We start from the raw sequence: 20,213 nt of genomic DNA, 5'->3' as shown, positions 1-20,213 counted from the left end.
TTTGATCTACATTTCTTTTTCTCTTTCATTGTAAACCAATTTTTCGGAAATAAATAAACTATTTTTTTTTCCAACAGAGAACAATTTTTTTAACTATTCTTTTAATTTTTAATGCAACGAAATCCTTCTGATTGCATAATTATAATAAGCAATAATAGTTAAAATAAGGAGTAGCCTTAGCTGGGAGCTAAATTATGTCCGACTTGAAAGAATTTTTAAATTTAATATGTTTTGTTTATCCGCAGATATAGAATTATGGTTTTCCAAAGTCATGTGAATACTGATCTATTTTGGACGACGATCTGCTACCTTCGTTGTGGCAGTTATATGGATCGGTCAGCGGTCGAAAGTAGCGAAACTACTGTAGTAGCTACTATTTTCCGTGGTTTGTAGTGTAGTGCACCACTTTTTAAAAGAAGTAGTTTAGTGAGCAGTGCCATACAAAAAAAACAGTAGTTTATAGCTGTTCCTGGCAACATTTTTAACGTTAGTTAAATAAAGAAATAAAGTTCAAACGCAAAACATTTTCAACAAAAATTTTCCCTTCAACGTGCTTCTGTACCCGAGCGTTAATAAGATCTACGTCTGATGCTTAGAAAAATCGGAGCGAAATCGGTCGAATTGTTCCTGAGAAATAGAATATCTGACTTTCTTGAAATTTCATTTCTCAGGCACTATAAAGTACGTTTTTGTGTCTGATTTCGTAACTTAAAATATAGTCTGCATTAATTAATTAGTATATTTGTGGTCACTCCCATAAACCATTAAGACTGAGTCCTAGAGCGTGAGGATCAGATTATTAGATCAAAAGTCATACAGGATGGTCTGTTTTTTTGGTTTTTCGCACTGTACTCTATTTCTCGGAAGATATGAAAAAAGCATTGATCACTTAAATCACAAATATTTGATAATTTTCTGGCATTTCTGAAATGACTGCCGAGAAAAGCGTAGAGTTTGAAACTTAAAAGTACAAATTCATAAAAAGCACTTTAGAATAAAATAACTATTTCGTGTAAACATGAATTAAAACTTCTTAATATCTCCTCCTATTTAACCAAGCCAATTTTTTATTCAAAATCACTTCGAATATTGATGAAAATTAAGTTCTCCAGTTAAGTTTGTATTCTGGAGGTCGTGACTACATTTCGAAAGTAGTCTGTAGTCACTACATTTAAAAAAAAAGTAGTTATAGTTAACTACAATTGTAATAAAGTAGTTGTAGTTAACTACAAGGCCGACCACTGGGATCAGAGACTCAATGTTGAATAGAATCGGTACAGAGATGGAAAACTGGATTTCAGTATTATGGAGTGCAACAACTCTTCAAAATCGGATTTACAAGTCATTCATAAGAAAAAAAATACCACAAAGATTTATTAAAAATATGTTTCGGATAAAGTTGAGGATTTGTTTTGCCTATTATTATTTTGCATTCTATACAATCTAAGGGCTAAGTTGGCTACAGTGTAAGCCACCTGGAATAAAACGTAGGAACAAGATCCCTATTTGACAAGTTTTTTTGGACCTTGGGAAGAATGCCCCAAAGTGATTGCATTTAAAATGTCTAACAGGAATTGCTTCTTACAGAGATTTGTTGAACAAAAACCAACTTTCGTGCAACCAAATATATAACCTTTACGGGTGGCAATGAAATCATTAGTTGGAATTCTTGTGCGGTATAATCTCTTCTCCCAAATGCTTTTAAATGAAGATACAGTATACTCACAAAATCCTTGTTATATCAACAAAAGTACTTTTCCCCTTAGCATTACATATCCACCTAATATTAATTTGAATTCCTTTGTCAAAACCTTGTTACGTCCAATACTTTTCGAAGTAATAAATTACTAATTTTGGAAAAATCACCGGATACCACCACACGACATTACTGCGTCAAAAGAAAAGAAAAAATGCTGCCCACATATACGTAAAATACTTTATGGAATACTCTGCGGAAAGCGATGACTTGGCAGCTATTTTTTGAATAGAAAAAATGATGGGTGTTTCAACGTCGAGAGGCCACGATGGAAGATTTTTTTTTCTTTAATAAACCCTATTAATGCAAATTTAATGTAAACGAATTATTTCATATTGAATGCGTAATTATTTTTGAGTTGCTTTTAAAAATAAAATTATCGGTATTTAGACTTATTTAGGCTTATTTTCAACTATCATACAAATATATTTATTAGTACATATTCTGATAAAACATGGCTCTACGTTTTAGAATAATGTTTAAGAATTTTTATTTTACGTTTTAGAACATATTTGGTTCTGAACGTGTCATCTCAAAAACTAGCTATCTTAAAAAATTTTAGCGTCCCTTCAACTTTGAGATGTGGAGAATATACTGCAATATTAAATCACTCATCAATTGTGACACAATTGTGCATTACAGATATTTCCTGTCACTCTCAGGCTGCGGACAGGTTGTGTCATACTTGTGACAGGTGCTTCGAATAAAATATGTATTACATGAAGCCAAAGATAGACATATTGGAGCAACACGAAAGTCTGGATCAAAGATTTCTAAGTTAAAAACTTTACTTTTTTTACTACAAACCCCTAAAACCTTCTATACCATTTGTCTTATTGACTTAGTTTGTATCTCATTCAATTCACCATAAGCAAATACAAAGGAAAGAATACCTCACTCGTCTAGATAGCAAATATAAAGTTTTCCCCCTCTTGCCTTGCTATATTTTAGTAAATTTAAGATAGTGGCTCACCTCGAGCGAAGATGCCAACTCATGTATATTTAGTAACTTTTTCAATTTTTTCGGAATTATTTCCGCTATTTTAAATGACGTGTGTACTATCCTGTGATGAATACAAACAACCTCTCAATATGTCGTGAAATCCTCCGATAACTTTTCAGTGACACTATTGACAGGTTTAGTTTATGATAGAATTCCGTGCAAGCTTTAACAGAAATTTATCATTTTCGTAAGAGATAAGCTTTTTATCTTTTCTCCCCCTTGAATGTCGAATAAAGAGAAATGATAATCAGGTGTATTGTGTGTGAAGAACGGAACAATAAAAGTATTGACGAAACATGATAGAAGGAAGAACTTTGGATGGGAAAAAAGAAAAATGTTCTGAAATTTTTACTGTCGGTAAGTGATGAGAGGGTGTGAGTGATATAAGAAGATGGCCGCCAACGCAGCCGAGGAATTCAAAGTAATCCTTGTGGGGGAGAGTGGTAAGTTTAATTCCAAACAAATAATCATATTGAACCGGTAGTGCCACGCCAGCTAGAAGTGCCGTTCCGAAAGATTAGGGGGGAGGGGGGATTATCAAAATTTTTTTGATAAGATGTTTGAAGCAGAATAAAAAAAAATTTCTTAATAATTTTTAACTTTATACCCAATGAAAATACATAAATAAACTACTAAGTTAGAATTATAGTGGAACTACCTTTTTTAATAATTTTATCTTAACAGAAAATCCTATGGAGAATCACTATACATAAAAGTCTAATGATGGTGACGCAGTTTTCCATTGTTGTCAATATATTTTTATTGGGTAGAAAATCACATGGTAGGTTCCAGTTTTCCCCCATTAATTTTCCTATTGTTTTGGTTGTCATCAGCATGAAATTGATGTAAGTCATAAAATTATTGTTTTCCTATAAATATTTTTGCATCCTTAATTTAAAGGTTAAAATTACCTGCACTGTTATTATTACGTTTTTGATTTTGCTTGATGTCTAAATTAAGAGTTTAGGATTCTAATTTAAGTTTTTTTTATTATTCTTATTAGTAAAACTAAACTAAACTCAGCGGAGCGACAGCCCATACAGGGCCAAGGGCTACTGTGACCATCTCAGTTTTCTTGACCTTTTTTGAGCTCAGGGGTGCAGGAGCAGATGTTCCGGTTAGATGGTCAGCCGAACACGAAACCCCCAGTGTTTAGTTCCCAAGCATGCTTGGTACTCATTTATCGACCCACTGAAGGGATGAAAGGTTGATTCTTATTAGTAGTATGATCTAATTCTACGTTACATTTTAAGTTAAAGTTATTGAAATCGGTGTTCAATTTTATTAACCGTTTTATGATTATTATTCTTGTGGGCAAGTCTCATTAATATACTGTTATGAATGACGGTTAAAGAGATTCATTAATGAGTTAGAACTTAACTTTCAGCTTCATGCACAAATTGATGAATGCAAAAATTGTATTTAAAATACATCCGTCTGTTTTGGTAAGCAAAAATATTAAATAACTGTTGTGAGCTCACCAAATTTGTCATAACAATCCACTTTTAATTTTAAATGCTATTTCAAAAAGTGATTACTTAGAAAAATGATTTATGTTCACTCATAGATCTTAATAGAATCATATGGGAGGGAAATATTTGGACTTGGAAAGTGGGGGCGCAAGTGTTCTTTTTAGTACATATATTTATAGTTGAATAATTTCAACTGCCTCATGCCAAGAAACAGCAATTAGAGCGAAGCAATCATCGTTGTTGGTGGACAGGGTCAGCGGACAGGGACTTAGCCTCCTAGTAGTCAAATACAAAATATAAATGTCAAAGCAAACGTGGGCCAACATAGATTCAATCCTCGCAATAGTTGGTTGATTCGTATACTGCATATGGCTCCTCCAACGATTCTCAGTACATGACGGATCTTAGAGTCACATTGTCTTCAGGGAGAGTTTTTGATGTTTTCCTCTCTATGTGACGAAAATGCTGGTCCGCTCTATCAAACAAATTTCGCGTCGAAGTTCGTTTATTACGATTCTTAATTCAAAAGATTCCTTATTTTTAGGGTTGGGTTGAAAATAGCAAGCAGTCGGAGTTGAGTCCTGGTAACAGCAAACCTATTCTGAATTTTTTTTCACCACCGGTTATAATATATTAGTAATAACTTTAATAATGTTTGGACAAGGATACTTTTTCTTCTCCAAAAATAGGTCAGTCAAAATAAGGTTTAAATTGAACATCTAAAAATATGTTTCCCGCAGCAAAAACTATTTCAAGTACCACCTTCAATGTAAGTGGTGAAAAGTTGCATCAGATTCTGGTGAGAGGGGCCGAAAGCGAGAGAGCGTGAATGGAGATGAAGGAATGTAAATATTTTTATCTGTTCAAATGAAGCATAAACTTGAATGTTTTTACGATTAATAGAATAAAAACAAATTGTTCTTTGAAATAATGGTTTCATTTGCAAAATTATAGTGTTTTACTTGATTTATTTACATATCTGACATTGCTAATTTAGACAAATAAAGTATTGTTTTCGATACTTTCCTCCACATTGAATTAATCAAGGGTTAATAAACTGTTCAGAAGTTGCAATAGTTTTTATGTATCTTATATATATAAAATTCTAATGATGGTGCCTCAGTTTTCCATTGTTGCCAATACATTTTGTTTAGGAGGATTGTTTTTATTATTATCATTATTTGAATAATGTAATTCTACGTAACTTTTTAAGATAAAGTTATTTAAATTGGTGTCTGATAACCGCTTTACAATTATTATTTTTTAGTGCAAATGACATTAATATACTATTATGAATGACGGTTAAAGAGATTCGTTAAATGATTTAGAACTTAAACTTTCAGCTTCATGCACAAAGTGATGAATACAAAAATTGTATTTAAAATATACATCCGACCGTTTGGTCAGCAAAAATATTAAATAACTGTTGTGAACTCACCAAATTTGTTATAACAATATATTTTTAATTTTAAATGCTTTTTCAAAAAATGATTACTTAGAAAAATGATTTTATGTTCAATTATAGATCTTGATAGTATCATAAAGGAATAATTTAGGCTTGAGAAGTGGGGGCACAAGTGCTCTTTTATTACATATATATTTATAGTTGAATAATTTCAACTGTTTTGGGCCAAGAAACAGCAATTATTGCGAAGCAATCACTGGGGTTGGTGAGCGTCAGCGAATAGGGGCTTAGGGCCCTTATAAAAAGTATTTTGTCCATACTTTTTTATACTTGGAATGTTGCTTTCTCGTGCCTATATCGACACGGAAATACGTATTGATAATATTCTATTATTTTTGGATAAATTCTAGATGCAAAATCTTAAATTATAGACAAAATTCTAGGCTCCATGCATGGTCTTATAGTTTAGAAGTTATAATTGTTTATATAGAAAAAAGTTCAGTTTTGGACACTTATTTAAAACCTGACATTTCTCTCTAGATAAATAAATTATTGTTGTTTGAGTGTTTTTTTTTCATAATGAAATGAGAGAGATTAATAAAAAGTCTAAACATGAAAGAGTTTTCATAAATAAAAAGTATGTTCTTTCTGGTACTGATTAATATTTATGACTTTGCTTTATCATAGCTATCTAGAGAAGTGATATTGTTACTTGAGTACTTTTTACGCTAAATCGACTGAGACCAACTAATAGCTTTGAAAGAAAGTGTAAACATTACTGTACAATAATGGCATAACGTGAACGAGTAAAAAATAGCACTTTTTACAGATGTTACGGTGAATAACCGAAATCAAGAGAATGTCGACTTTCATAGGTGAAATGTAAACAATCACATACTCCCTTTGGTGAATGTACGAAATATTTGTTATATCCGATTTGATATTAATTTATTCGTTGATATTGATTATATTTATTCGGGATTTTAATGCCTACTGTGGATAGATTAGAAGAAACATCAGTGTTCGGAGTAGCAGTTAAATGCATTCTGGGCAGTGGCTGCTGATCTTAAGAAAACATTGATGTAGGGCATACAGGGCAGTGGCACATGACTAGATCTAGTGCATATTTCGGACATTTACCAAAGCAATTATGTGATTGTCAACATTCACCGCTGGAAGTTCGACCACCACCAATTTCGGTCATTAACAGTAACATGCAAAGGTGTAATAATTTAAGATAATTTGCAAACTGGGTCGATTATCTCTAGAACTACTGGACCGATTTTAATGAAATTTTATATGTACATGCATTGATACAATACAATGCAAATAACCATTCATCAATTGTAATACACACGCACAATCGTGCGTAACACTCGTTGGTGTCGGAAGGTATGAAACAGCAGTTGCAAAATAAGCAAAAAAAAATGAGTTAATAAGGGTCCCCTTTACAGATATGCAGGCCTTCCAACGTGATTTCATACTTGAAATAAGCAGTTTATCATTTCCTCTGGCAATTGGTCCCACTCGTTCAGCAACGCTGCTTTCATTCTCTGGAGGGTTCTCGGAGGGGAGTAGCGAGATGCAATTGCCCACCGCAGAGCATCTCAGACCTCTATAGGGTTGATCCATCTGGAGATCCATCCGGCAAATATCTCCCCTCTCTAGAAATTCATCGACCAGAAGAGCTTTATGTGGCCAAGTGTTATCGTTCATTAAAATGAACTCAGAGCCAACTGCACCCCTGAAAAAGCGAACATAAAGCTCCAAGATCTCACCCCTATACCTCACGCCAGTAACAGAGCCTCTTTCAAAGACATGGGGAAGTGTGCGACCATCCAGCATGATGCTTTTCCAAACCATTAAACAGCCACAATGGTCTAGGCAAGCATCATGTTGGATGGTCGCACACCTCCCCACAATCTTCGATTTCGCGGACATTGAAGGGAGTGCAGCTTGTCCCTGGTGCTCTCCATATGAACATACGGCGATAATCGGTGTTCAGGTTTAACCGGGACTCATCAGTGAAGAAAACGGTCGCCCATTGATCCATATTCCAATCTCTATGCTCTCTGTATCATGCTGAGAGCCATTCTCCTGTTCACAGAAGTGAGCTGGGTGCAAAGAGCAGGTCATCTTGCAAACAACCCTCTCTCATGAAGTCGTTTGGAAACAGTCACCCTTGATACACTGATTCCTGTGACTGCGTACAAGCCACGAGAGAGCTGAGAAGCTGAAGCCCCTTTGTTACGCCTCACTATAATGGACAAGTGGTGATCTTCTCTGGTCGTCATAGTTCTTGGACGACCTTGCCCAGGCTTTCTTTTAAGGGATCCGGTATCCCGGAACTGTTTCCATGAGTTACGCACGACGCTGGCCGTTAAATTGAACTCTCTGCAAATCTGGACCTGAGATTGACTTGCTTTTAGCCTCCCTACAATTAACCACTTCATTCCATCATCTAAACGTCGGTGGTTACTTATTTTTACTGTTACAATTTGAATTCAACCTATTGCTACAAAATAACACCAAGAAATTTTCTGAGGTGTGCTAGCGAACGAAATATGCATGTTAACTTAAGCGCACTTAAAAACCCTGTTTCTCTACTGGCTCCACCTACTGACACGTGCACGTTTACGTATTTTATGCACAATATTTTTGTCCAGAAGCAGTGGTTTTTACATTCAGTTCAGTTCTTTTCATGAAATTCGATAAAATATATGCTCTTCATTTATTTCATCAGTGTAAATAAAACTTTTTACAATATAACTTTTGCTTGATTTCATTCGATTCAGTTCATATTAATAAAAATATTGAAGATTTCTTTAAGCATTTCGATGTTTCTTTATAGGAGTTGGCAAAACGAGTTTTGTTGTCAGATTTGCTGACTCCAAGTTTCAAAGTAAGAATTTATTTAAATTCTTTTTCGCATTCAAATTTAATTTTTAAATAATGTGCTTCTTTTAATTGAATGGTTTTTGTTTATCTGTTTATTATGCTTATCTACTTAACTACATACATTTTAATGGAAAATTGCATTTCATTGGTGAATTTGTTAGTTGGGATCTATCAAATTACGTACTTAAGAAATTGTTCATAACTTGATGATTGTGCATGACTTCATAACTTTTAAGAAAATGTATGCATTTTAAAAATAATGGATCTAACTCAAAATGCGCATTCCAAAAAATAGGTTGAAAAACGCTTTTTTAACAATTGCATTAGCTCAAAATGTACATTTAAGAAAATGAACTTAAAATTTTTTTTATTATGTAATAATGACCTTTCTATTAGAAATAACGGACTTTTGACGTCCAGCCTAGTCACCCATTAAAATTATCTAGTACAATACTTTAACGGTAGTCCACGGCTTTGCCCATGCAAAAGTACATAGAGTTTTATTTTTATTTTTTTTCAAGAGATGTCCGTGATATTGTCTTTATGCATGGAATTTTAGTAATCATTTAAAATCTGCCCGGTGGCCATTAAATCACGCAAACCACCGTAAGCATGAGTTCGGAGCATTTCAGCATTGTAGGCAGAAGAATTATTTCCATCTCTGTCGTGAGATAAAATAGAAAATTCATCTCAAAGCTTCGTTACGCGCTTTACTACATCCTCACTCACCTCTCGAGCCCTAATTTGAGTACACACTATTGCTCAAAAAAGGCAGGTTCCTTCACCAATAAGTGGTATCACAGTTACAAATTATGTAGTACCATTTATATTTAAAATTTCTAGAAATTTATGTTTAAAATTTCTACAGCTGAATTTCATTTGTAAAATTTCTTCTAATTTAAATTAGGATTTTGGTTTTAACTTTTTCAATACATGTCCACGATATTGTCAAAGTTCTTTATGTATTGAATCTTAGTAATAATGTAAAATCTGCCTGGCGACGATTACGTCACACAAACCACCGTAAGCATGAGGTAGGACATTTCAGAATAGAATTATTATCCATTTCTGCTTCTGTTCCTCTCGAGACATAACTCGAGTATCTACTGCTCGAAAAAGGTAAGCGCCGCCACCAATACATTGGTATGACAGTATGTTGCTCAGTAACACACATTTGCTGACACATTTATGTTAATACACATTTAGAGCTATAAATAAATAATGAGCATGTTATTAGGGAGATTTCGCAAACTTAGGTTGGCTTCCGTACACTCCCTAACGTAAGATTGCAGGTAATTGCACATGCCCATTAAGAATGCGCATGCATAAATTCTGGTCATATGCGCTAGCGCTCTTGAAAAAATATAAAGCTTACGTGACTGAAAATAAGAGATTTCGTAAAAATCCGTAAATTAAAAACGCTAACGTAGAGAAATATCGTTTGATCTTTGACTAGAAAATCATAACAAACATTTACAATGAACTTAAGAGATATCTTCACGTTCAATCAACATGATTCACTTCCAAATTTCATCAATAACGTTTCGTCAAATTCGCATTCCGTGTCCATGTTTTTTGTTCGAAGGTAGGCTTAAACAGAAAAAAATATTTAACAACTATACAGAGCGTGCTTGTTGTTGTAGTGTTAATCACGACCGTTAAGATACGCGCAGCATCTGAAATAAACACGAGCATGCGCAGTACGGGAACGTGCGGAAGCTCAAGTAAAACTGCGAAATCTCCCTATGAATTGAAAAATGAATACTATGATGCTTAAAAATTTTATATTGATAAAAAGTATGATATGTTGAAATAAGCATTTGTTTATGAAATACAATGAAAATATGTGGGAAAAATTTCAATCCACATTTTGTTTTATTTTTAACCCTCAACGCCTTGCATTTTAATGCAATAGTATGTTGTGATGATGCTTGTCGTAATCAAGACCATTTTTATTCTTAAACACGTACTTATTTAATTTTAAATAAATGGTTTAAATTGCGTAAAAAGTTTCTATAAATTTGACCCCAGACAGTATCTTGTTTTTTTTCCTTCTTTTGATATGCCATCTTATCAAATACTAGCTTTGAATGAAGTGTTTAATTAATTTAAATGATATGCGTATTGATTAGAAACATATAGTAGCAGGAAACAATTTTTTGAAATTTTAGTCGTTCATAAATTTTTCTCTGGAAAAATGAAGACACTAGAAATAATATAAAATGAAAAGAGTACATCGTAACAGTTTTATTGTATTTAATGTTTCAAATTCAAATTTCTTAAGCAAGTTTTTAGAAAAAAACATTAAGAATCAGGGTAGCAATTTTACCACTGAATAAAATACGTTTTTGTTTACTAGCTCTGTTTTTGAAATTTTAATTATGATACATTCCTATTATTTTAAAAAATTTGTTTTACAGCTGTGGTGGCTCAGGGGATTTGCGTTCGCCTTCCAATGAGGTGAACCGAGTTCGAATCCAAGCGATGGCTGGTCGATACGAATTCCATATCCGACTTGCACCAACCACATCAGTGCTGACGCAAAATATTCTCAGTGGTAGACGGATCATGCGTTAAAGTCCCCTTGTATTAGGCTAACTGTGGGAGATTTTCGTAGTTTTCCTCTCCATGTAATGCAAATGCGGATTAGTTCCATCAAAAAAGTCCTCCACGAAGGCCCAATACTTGATCCAATGCTTTCTCCCATTACTTTGACCAGGATTTCCTTTATCTTCTGAATTGGGTTCAAAATTACAGGACTACGGAGTTGAACATTAGTAGTAAATTGGTTAGGCTGTTCAACTACGGTAATGAAAAAAGTGTTTTAATTGGTTTTTTCCCTCATGCATTGTCATACTCTCTCATTCATTGACTCCTATAACTATCAGTGAACATTTTGTGTAATACTAATTGTTAAAACTTTTCTCATTAGATTTGTTTGATCTAAAACTTAGTAGTGACAAATAAGATTCGTAAATAAGACACACAAAAAAAATTTTTTTTGTGTGTTAGAAATTTATATGTATGAAGCCGAAATTTGCAGGGTTGAAAAATAAACTAATACAATTTTAGGAAGTGAACTTCGACACAAATTTTTGAGCATTTCTTAAGAGCTTTTCAAGAGACGAACTTTTTAAGAGTCATTCAACTTAGTAAAAACTTAAAAATAGAAATAAAAATAATTTTATTATTTAATTTAAATGTGAAGAAATCTATATATTTGTTGCGCGCATTGAAAGGCACATTAGTAAATTCTTTTATTTAGAAATCAGAGAAAGTCGAAGCTGCTATTTTTGGAAAGCATATTGGCCAATTATTTTAGGAGGGAGATGGAAAAAATTCTTTTGGACAACTATTTAATGGCAGGCTTTTTTTATTTCCAATGGCAGAAATTAACAAACTCTTAACAAGAAGAATGTATGCAAATGAAATAGATAAGAGAAATAAGTCAAAGACTCATTAGCAGATGCCTAGCCCTCCAATATTTTTTCACTTTGAAGTCTCCGTGTACTGCCGAACATCCCATCAAGTGCTTCCTATCCATTACTTCGAATTTCCTACAGAGTGTGCAATTCGGACTCGTAAAAATACCAATGCAGTGCGCAAAACCGTCATGACCCACAGCAAGTCTAAATTCTGTCACAGCCTTTTCATGGGGTCTGTCTGAAATGCCCCGGTCTAAAATGTTCCCCCAACTTTTCAGGGATATACGGGAAGAAAGGGACACTTTCCGAATTTAATGGTAGGTTGATAGGTATTTTATTAACATCGTACTAGAGCTACGCAATGGGCGAGGGTCTGGGAAACATCCCTGAGGATGATCTAAAGACATGCCATCGCAATTTTGATACTCTGCAGAGGGAATGGCTCCCCTGCTCTGGTAGCCCGAAGCACTTTGCGGTAAAAAAGTTTAAAGGGAACCTATATCGGGCACCCTCGGTCTCTACGCAGACTGATCAAAGTGGTCACCCATCCGCTTACTGACAGCAGTCTGTGATGCTTGACTTCCGTGTTCTATAACTGAGAACCGTATCCTTACGATCAGCCCACTTCGAGACTAACGATTTAATGGAAAAAAGAGAAAAACTTAAGATAGGACTTAAGACTTAACCTTACTAAAGCATATTTTGTGAAACGTTATTTTCAAAAAATGAATTAAATTGTTTTCAGATGTTCATGAGAGTACAGTGGGAGTGGATTGCAAGAAAGTGAGGATCAAAGTGGGAGATACACCTGTTGATCTGCAGGTGTGGGACACGGCAGGACAGGAGAGATTCAAAAGTATCGTCAACAGGTATCATTTAAAAACTTTTATTTATTTCTTATACATATATATATATGGATATATATATATATATATATATATATATATATATATATATATATATATATATATATATATATATATATATATATATATATATATCTGTGTGTGTGCGTGCGTGCGTGCGTGCGTGCGTGCGCGAAGTTGCAGAATCGCCGTCCTTAAATATTTTTTCTTACTCTTTTTAGTCGTAGTCTTTTCTTCCGAAAATCGCTACAATATAAATAAGTTACAAACTTGTTGAAAACTGAACAGTGTGCATTTTCCCTATTCAGTGAGCATTTCTAGTGTGTATTTTCTTTGTTAACCGTGCTGTAATCAATGAACAGTTTCAAGAATAGTACACCGAAAAAATCTTCACGTGAAAAAAACAGCAATAGGGTAAACTAACCAGTGAAGGAACACTTAAACTTCGCTTTCCTTTTAAAAAATCATATTAATTTCAAAATTCGTAATTTTAGTTAAATGGCAGTGTCAACATATTTGCTACTAATTGAAAATTATGTAAAAAAAAAAATTGTAGAGAACTTACATAATATTGTTCTAAAGTTTTGGAGGTTAAAATAACAAGTAGTGAGAAGGCCAAGTGAAGGAACAGCTCTTACCACTGAATGAACACGAAATTTCCCACTAAAAGAACTCTTAATTTTGGTTACTTTTTAATGCTCTTTATGAATTTATATGCCATACAAATATCTAAAAACAAACCTATTATTGAAATTATAACATACAAACACTTGGAAAATGTAAAGTTTTTTTGTAATCATGAATTGAAAAGTAAAGTGTCAACATATTAACCCATACTGTTCATTCACTGGGAAATCTATGCCCAGTAAAGGAAAATGCCTGTTCCTTCACTGGTTAGAAGTTGTTTTTTGTATTTTTAACATACTTTTGATGCAAAACATCACTAAAGGTACAAGAAAATTAAAGTTTTTCCTTCATTTTCATTAACTTAGAAAAAAAACAGTAAAGGAACATTTGTTCCTTCTCTGGTTTTTCATCGTTTGGTGATCCAGTGAATAAACATCCCCTCATCTCAGTACTTTATTATGCTATGATGCTTAAAAAAATAAAACGCAACTTCAATAACTATATTTTGAATTCTTATCTTCATAGTGAGAAAAATAAAACTATTACATGCAATTAATTCCACTTCAAACATATAAATACAAACCCTCAGCTTATAATTTTTTCAAAGAAACAAGATGCTGCAGAGATAATAACAAATTTAAAAATTTTTCCAGAGAAGTCTATTTGACCAGGTAATCCAAAACATTGCTAGATGACTTCCTATTGTTTGGCAGTAAGCTATTGTTACCAATCAATCTAAAGAAAAACTTTTAAATTCTTATTTTTTATCAATATATATGAAATGTTCTTTCACTGGGTAGTGCTCCTTCACTGGCTGGTTTACCCTATATAAAGTAAATTTTTAGCCCGTAAGAACGTACCGACAGCATTGAAAAACACTTTTATGCCATTACTGTTTTATGATATATAGAGAAATATTAAAAAAAATTGAGAACTTATCAAACAACAAATTACCAAAATCTTATCATACCCTAACTCATTATAATTGAATGAATGTGCTCATCTGTTAAAGAATTCTGTATATTAAAGAAGTATTTCAAACAATAAAAGCTTATGTAACATAAAATATCTCTGACAGGTTTTTTCGGGGAGCGAATGGTGCTATAGTGATGTATGATGTCACCAAAAAGGAAACCTTCGATGAAGTGTTTTGGTGGCTCAAAGAAACTCGGGAAAACCTGGCCGGAATACCAGTTTTCCTTGGTGAGTATTTAGAGTAAATTTCTAGGCAAACTACTCATAATCTAATCATCTGCTTTTCATTATGTAAGTTAACTAGTTAACAACAGCTTTCACGGTTCAGATGACTATGTAGATGTTTTCAAATGTTTTCTTAATTTTCTTCGTGTTTTTTGTTTTTATTTATTATGCTACATATATATATATATATATATATATATATATATATATATATATATATATATATATATATATATATATTTAGCAGAGTACAAAAGTTTCACCATGTCTTTCCCTCGATTAAATCTCGTAGTAAAAGCTACGAAAAACCCTTTGTCTTTTTTAATTACAATTGACTTTCACCAACTATTAGTATTACTAGAATTACCTTGTCCTCTCAATATCCAACTAATCCTCTCTGTAAGTGTCGGATTTTCAAAACCTGTGATATTGACCAGTTGGCATGATGTGAAAGAGGTCAGTATAAAAAAAAGACAAACAAAATATGTGTTCGAAAAGTAGTCAATTTATTGTAAGGCTTAATGAAATCCCACCCATTTCACACCGGCTGGGTATCAGTAAAGAGGGCAGCGAACTCCTGACCGGCACTTAATTGTTACAGATTATCCAGGGAGATAAGACAGACATTTTTTAAACTCTTTTTATTTGTAGTGTAAAGCCACAAGGTAGCGCTCGATGGATTGTCATCAAGTTTTGTGTGAAACTCGGTAAGTTGATGATAAATGCTTTTGCCCCAATAACGGAAGTTTTTGTTGATAATTGTTTTATTTTATTTTATAACTGACATTGAACAATGGACCCAATTCCGAGTTTAAGAATATCAATGTCAGACATATAGTTTTGAACCCAACCCAGAAGACAAGGGAACTCCTGGATCAAGTATCAGAGTATCAGTCTTCGTGACGGGCTTTCGAATGGAACTAACCCACCTTTGCGTAACATGATGAGGAAATTCACGAAAACTTCCCACGATTAGCCCAACGACAAGGGAAGTTCTAATTCATGATCAATCTACCACTAAGGATATTTTACGTCAGCACTCTAGTCGGTGAGAACCGGGAGCAGAATTTGTATCTTCCAACCCCTGATGGGATTCTAACGTCATGGGTAGGCGAACCCTTTGTCTTTTGAGCCTTGGTATTGATTGTATGTTTGAATTTCCGAGATTATCAATGAAACAAGACAGTTCTTGGTGATTTTAGCTATGAAGTACGTTCTGAAAGACCATCAACAAATACCACTAAGGAAAATACGCGTGCATGAAAGTTTTTGAACTCAGACTGCTAACGGCGTGTTCATTTAATGGCAGACATTAAACATTCTAAAAAATCCCAAACTGAAATCGCAGACAATTATAAATTACCCCTTGACCTTTTCCTTTACTCCCTTCCAATAAAAGGTACCAATGGTTTCCTAAACACCTTAACGTCCTGGCGTAGCTCTCTCAGACTTCAATTTAGCTTCGGAAACTCCCACGAAGAAACATCACTTAGGAATAAGACTAGGAAAAAAATCAATTAAAGGAGTAATAGTTTTTAATCCTCTCAAGGTTATCATCACACATACGAGATTGCACTATTCTCCATCCAAGGCCCATGGTATCATATATAAAACGAGTTTTTTTCACTCTAGAGGGCCAAGATCCCACACATGTGATTTAAATTCGGTACTCACATATTCGTACGTACTTAAGTCAAAAAATTTTATGGTTTTCCATTGATGGACCAGCATAATCTTGATAATAACCATCATTGATTCCATCATGAACCATTATACTTCTTGATGGTGGCCAACATAAGTAGCCATCACCTCAATGTAGTAATTCGGATGATGGTCCAACATAAGAATAGCAACTTGTTTTGATGGTTTGTTCATGTTGAACCATCAGATATTTCCATTATAGTATCTTAGAAATCAAATGTAGAAACGATCATGAACAACCATCACCTTAATGTGGAACTGCTTTATGATGGTCCAACATAAAAAAACACCCAAATTGCTTTGATGGTATATTCCTGATAACCAACAAGAATTCCTATTAAACCATCATGGAGATGCATAGATGAAATCATCATGGATTGTTGATCCATGAGAGTTATACTCCTCTTGATGAGTAACCATCATAGTATTAAAGTAGCACTTTCCATTATGGAATGATGGAAGTTTGTTGGCATATCAAAAACCATGAACACGTAATGGAAAATGCTGGAGGATGCTGACCATCATGAATAGCACTGAAACCAACATAAACCATCAAAATTTTTTGATGGGGACCCTCAAGAGTTTTGACTTGGGTATGCTTACTCTTCCGTACTTAGACTCTCGAAGCGTGAGAGAAGCACTTCTTTCTCCTTCCTGAAGGGGTTTTCAATTGAGAACTTTAAAGGTTACGCGAACAAAATAAATATAATATATTAAAGTAACTATTTATTTACCAACAAGAACGTTGCAGATCGTTCAGCTTGCGTATTTGCCTCAGTTACACTTTAAATGTGTTATGTAAGTAGAATGTGATACATTATTATTGAAAGTTGTTTGAATTGTTCTCTCGCATCGAAAAAGGGCAGTTGGCAACAAGAGTGAAGAGAGCAGCCAGGTGGAAGTGCTAGAGGAACTGGCTCAAGATTTTGCTGAAGAACACAGGCTCTACCTCTACCATTCCAGTGCCAAAGATGACGTCAATGTCAAAGAGGTACACACATGAAAACATTTTAAATAGATATAATTAGATTGCACATAATTAAATTTTGATGATTTTATTTTATGTTTGGTGAAATAAGATATGATAAATAAGATATGATATGATAAATATGAAATCACTAATACTGATTATGACTTCATTTTAGCTTAGCGTATTAGACACCTATGTTTAGTTCACTATATTGAGCCCAAGACTTCTTTAAGGAGTCCAAACAAATAGCACTCTAAAGATGCCAAGTCCAGGCTAGATGGAGGATGTTCCACTATTTCTTAGTCTAATGCCTGTAATTTTTATTGCATTGCAACGGCTTTATGAGGTGTCGGATTGTCCTGTTGCAAGAGCACTATGTCTTTTCTTTGTCCTCCTCTTGATTTGTGCTTACTATTCTAGGCACACACCTCTCTGAGATTTTTCGATATTTCAAATCGTTATGAAGTATGCTTCGCAGCATTCGACCAGTCTTTGTTATAGCATTAATTTCTCAAACTTTACTTTGTCAGTCAGTAGAAATAAGGTCACAAATTTGACCAGATTTCTCTGTTGTAAGAATCGTTCTTGATTGAAGTGCAGGAAGCTTTCGCCTTCCTCGTGGCCTTGTTTAAATAAGTTGCACCATTTGCATACTCTAGACCTCGACAGGATAGATTTGCCAAACTGTGCCGGTAACTAGACCTAGTGTATATTTCGGACATTTACCAAAGCGACTATGTGATTGCCAACATTTACCGTTGGAAGTCAACAACCACCCATTTCTGTCATTCACAGATAACATATTTATAAGTTATCGATTTTTAAAAACTTAATTATTCCTCATTGTGCAACAGCATTAAGAACATTACGCTCACTCGTGATTTAAGCTACTAAAAAAAACTTTTAAAGAACTAAACACTGCCAAAAAAATTTTTTGATTACATTTTAAGTTCTATTGTTGACACGACTATAGGAATAAAAATCGTCCACTGTTATTAAAAAGTCTTATTTATATTTGATCCCCTTTCGTTCTCCAAGGTGCAAAAGAGCCTTAACAATTTCCTGCATAGCTCTTATTAATGAGCTTATAAGGCTAATTATAGAGTCTCAAACAATAATTACCATTTCCAGTATAGCTGATTTCAAGATATTCCTGAAAGATCTTTGTGATATCCAATTACCCCTGTTGTAATCAAATATTTGAAGAAGTACCTTCGAAAAAGAGAGTTAAAGTATGAAGAGGTGAAACAAGCAGATTGGAGTTCGATCCTTCATAGAACTGGAAAATCGGCCCAAAGTTTACTTAGTTATTAAACGTTTATTTAAGGTTCGCAATAGTTAACACTAATGATTCAATTGGGTACTTGCAGTGCAATAAGAAGAAGATCAGCTGCTCGTTTATAAGCAAAATGGCGAGTTAAATTTGAGATAATGTTCTCCACATAAGTCAGAACTTTAACTTGAATGTGGATTAAATACACTTCCATATCGCACATCGAAAGTGTAGAAATATAATCCTTTCTCGTCTATGTCTTTTACTTAACTTAGACTTATTATTTGTTTAAGTATTTTAGTGTAACCGTGATATATTTTTGTTTCATGTACCTGGCAATTTCGATGCGCAATTAGTTTGTTTATATTCTACATGGCTTCGTACCTGTCTTCGTGATAAGTAAGAAATATATAATAAAAGAATTGAAATCTTTATAAAAGAATCTTTGTGTGTAAGAATATAGAACGTGTCATTTATGAGAATTGATACTTGACGGGCTTACTCGAAATAGAATGGAAAGAACAGTTGCAAACGTAACCAACCTATCAGGATCGACATACCCACACTACGTCACTTGCAGGTATCCCATAACTAATAAGTATGTCTAATGCATTCATTTAAAATTGTTGATTTCAGGTGTTTCAAAGATTGACCGAAATGATGTTGGAGGACAGGAAAAAAGCTGCTGCAGAACCGGATGAGACAACCAGACTCTACAGAGAAAACGACGAAGAGTTGGACGTTCGTAAAATATATCTGAACCGAGAAAACCAGAGGGTGAAGAAAGGTTGCTGCAGCTACTTCGAAAGTAGCGACACGAAAGCACACGTTATCTGATATTTAAGAACTATTTATGTCAAAAAAGGAACGAAAAAACTGCTGTACATATACACAGATTGGTTACTTTGTGATTGTAAAAATAGTGTATGTTTCGTACTCTAAATACTAAATAATGTAATAAAAACATTCATATGCCTAAAATACAAAGTTATTGATGTGTTAATAGCTACATGAAATATCTGACGAAGTAATTGCAACAAATACGTAAGGTGTTCTGAAATCATCATCAAAACTACCTGTTCTCTTAATTTTTCTAAAAAGAAGGCGTAAAAACCTAATAATGATAGTAAAGTGAAAGGAAAGACGAAATATTTTCAAAAAGTGACGAAACATTTTAGAGATCAATCAAAGCCAAAACCAAACTGAAATCAGCAAAAAAAAAATTTTTAACGAGACTAAAATAGAGTTGACTAGAAAAAGGTAATAATTTTTAGTTTCAAGTTACAAATAAATTAGCTTCTGAATAATTTTTTCCGTCTTTTTATCTGATTGACCTTAAAAATAATCCGCCGGATTATGATAAATCTTTTTTTCTTACCCGCACATATATACGTAATTTCAGACAATAAAGCTAAATTTTCAATTAGAAATCTTAAAGCTTACGTAATTATTTTTAGCCTATTTGATTTTCACTTGAAGCAGAAGTGAGTTAAAAAGCGGGAAAATACTTCCATGTCTTATCGGACAATCAACATGTTTTCAATCCTGTCTCCATCACTCATTACATGACAGATTTTGATACTGATTCGGTTTCAGCCCCACCTAAAGAGTCATTTC

At 33.7% G+C, this 20,213-nt stretch overlaps 1 protein-coding gene across 2 annotated transcripts; it reads left to right on the top strand.

The window, feature by feature from the left end:
* The first annotated feature begins 3,013 nt into the window (after positions 1-3,013).
* Positions 3,014-19,577, top strand: LOC107453907 (ras-related protein Rab-13). Of its 2 annotated transcripts, none has more exons than XM_016070922.5 (6): positions 3,014-3,202; positions 8,488-8,538; positions 12,705-12,828; positions 14,531-14,655; positions 17,220-17,344; positions 19,233-19,577. In XM_016070922.5, the coding sequence occupies exons 1-6, from the start codon at positions 3,151-3,153 to the stop codon at positions 19,431-19,433; spliced, it is 678 nt and encodes a 225-aa protein (XP_015926408.1). In that variant the 5' UTR covers positions 3,014-3,150; the 3' UTR covers positions 19,434-19,577. The 2 variants fall into 2 exon arrangements, with proteins under 2 accessions (XP_015926408.1, XP_071038015.1); XM_071181914.2 differs by having other exon boundaries at positions 3,023-3,116.
* Positions 19,578-20,213: the final 636 nt, after the last annotated feature.

This window comes from Parasteatoda tepidariorum, chromosome 4 (assembly GCF_982258835.1).
Source record: "Parasteatoda tepidariorum strain Cologne lab strain chromosome 4, Ptep-v5.0, whole genome shotgun sequence".
Classification (NCBI taxonomy): domain Eukaryota; kingdom Metazoa; phylum Arthropoda; class Arachnida; order Araneae; family Theridiidae; genus Parasteatoda; species Parasteatoda tepidariorum.
This window is presented reverse-complemented; position numbering and strand designations above follow the sequence as displayed.

Bases quoted from the DNA above. Each gene is read 5' to 3' on its own strand.
- LOC107453907 (XM_071181914.2), top strand. From the start codon at position 3,056: ATGATAGAAGGAAGAACTTTGGATGGGAAAAAAGAAAAATGTTCTGAA. The intron at 3,117-8,487 runs GTAAGTGATGAG...GTTTCTTTATAG, and splicing joins TTCTGAAATTTTTACTGTCG to GAGTTGGCAAAACGAGTTTT. The intron at 17,345-19,232 runs GTACACACATGA...TGTTGATTTCAG, and splicing joins ATGACGTCAATGTCAAAGAG to GTGTTTCAAAGATTGACCGA.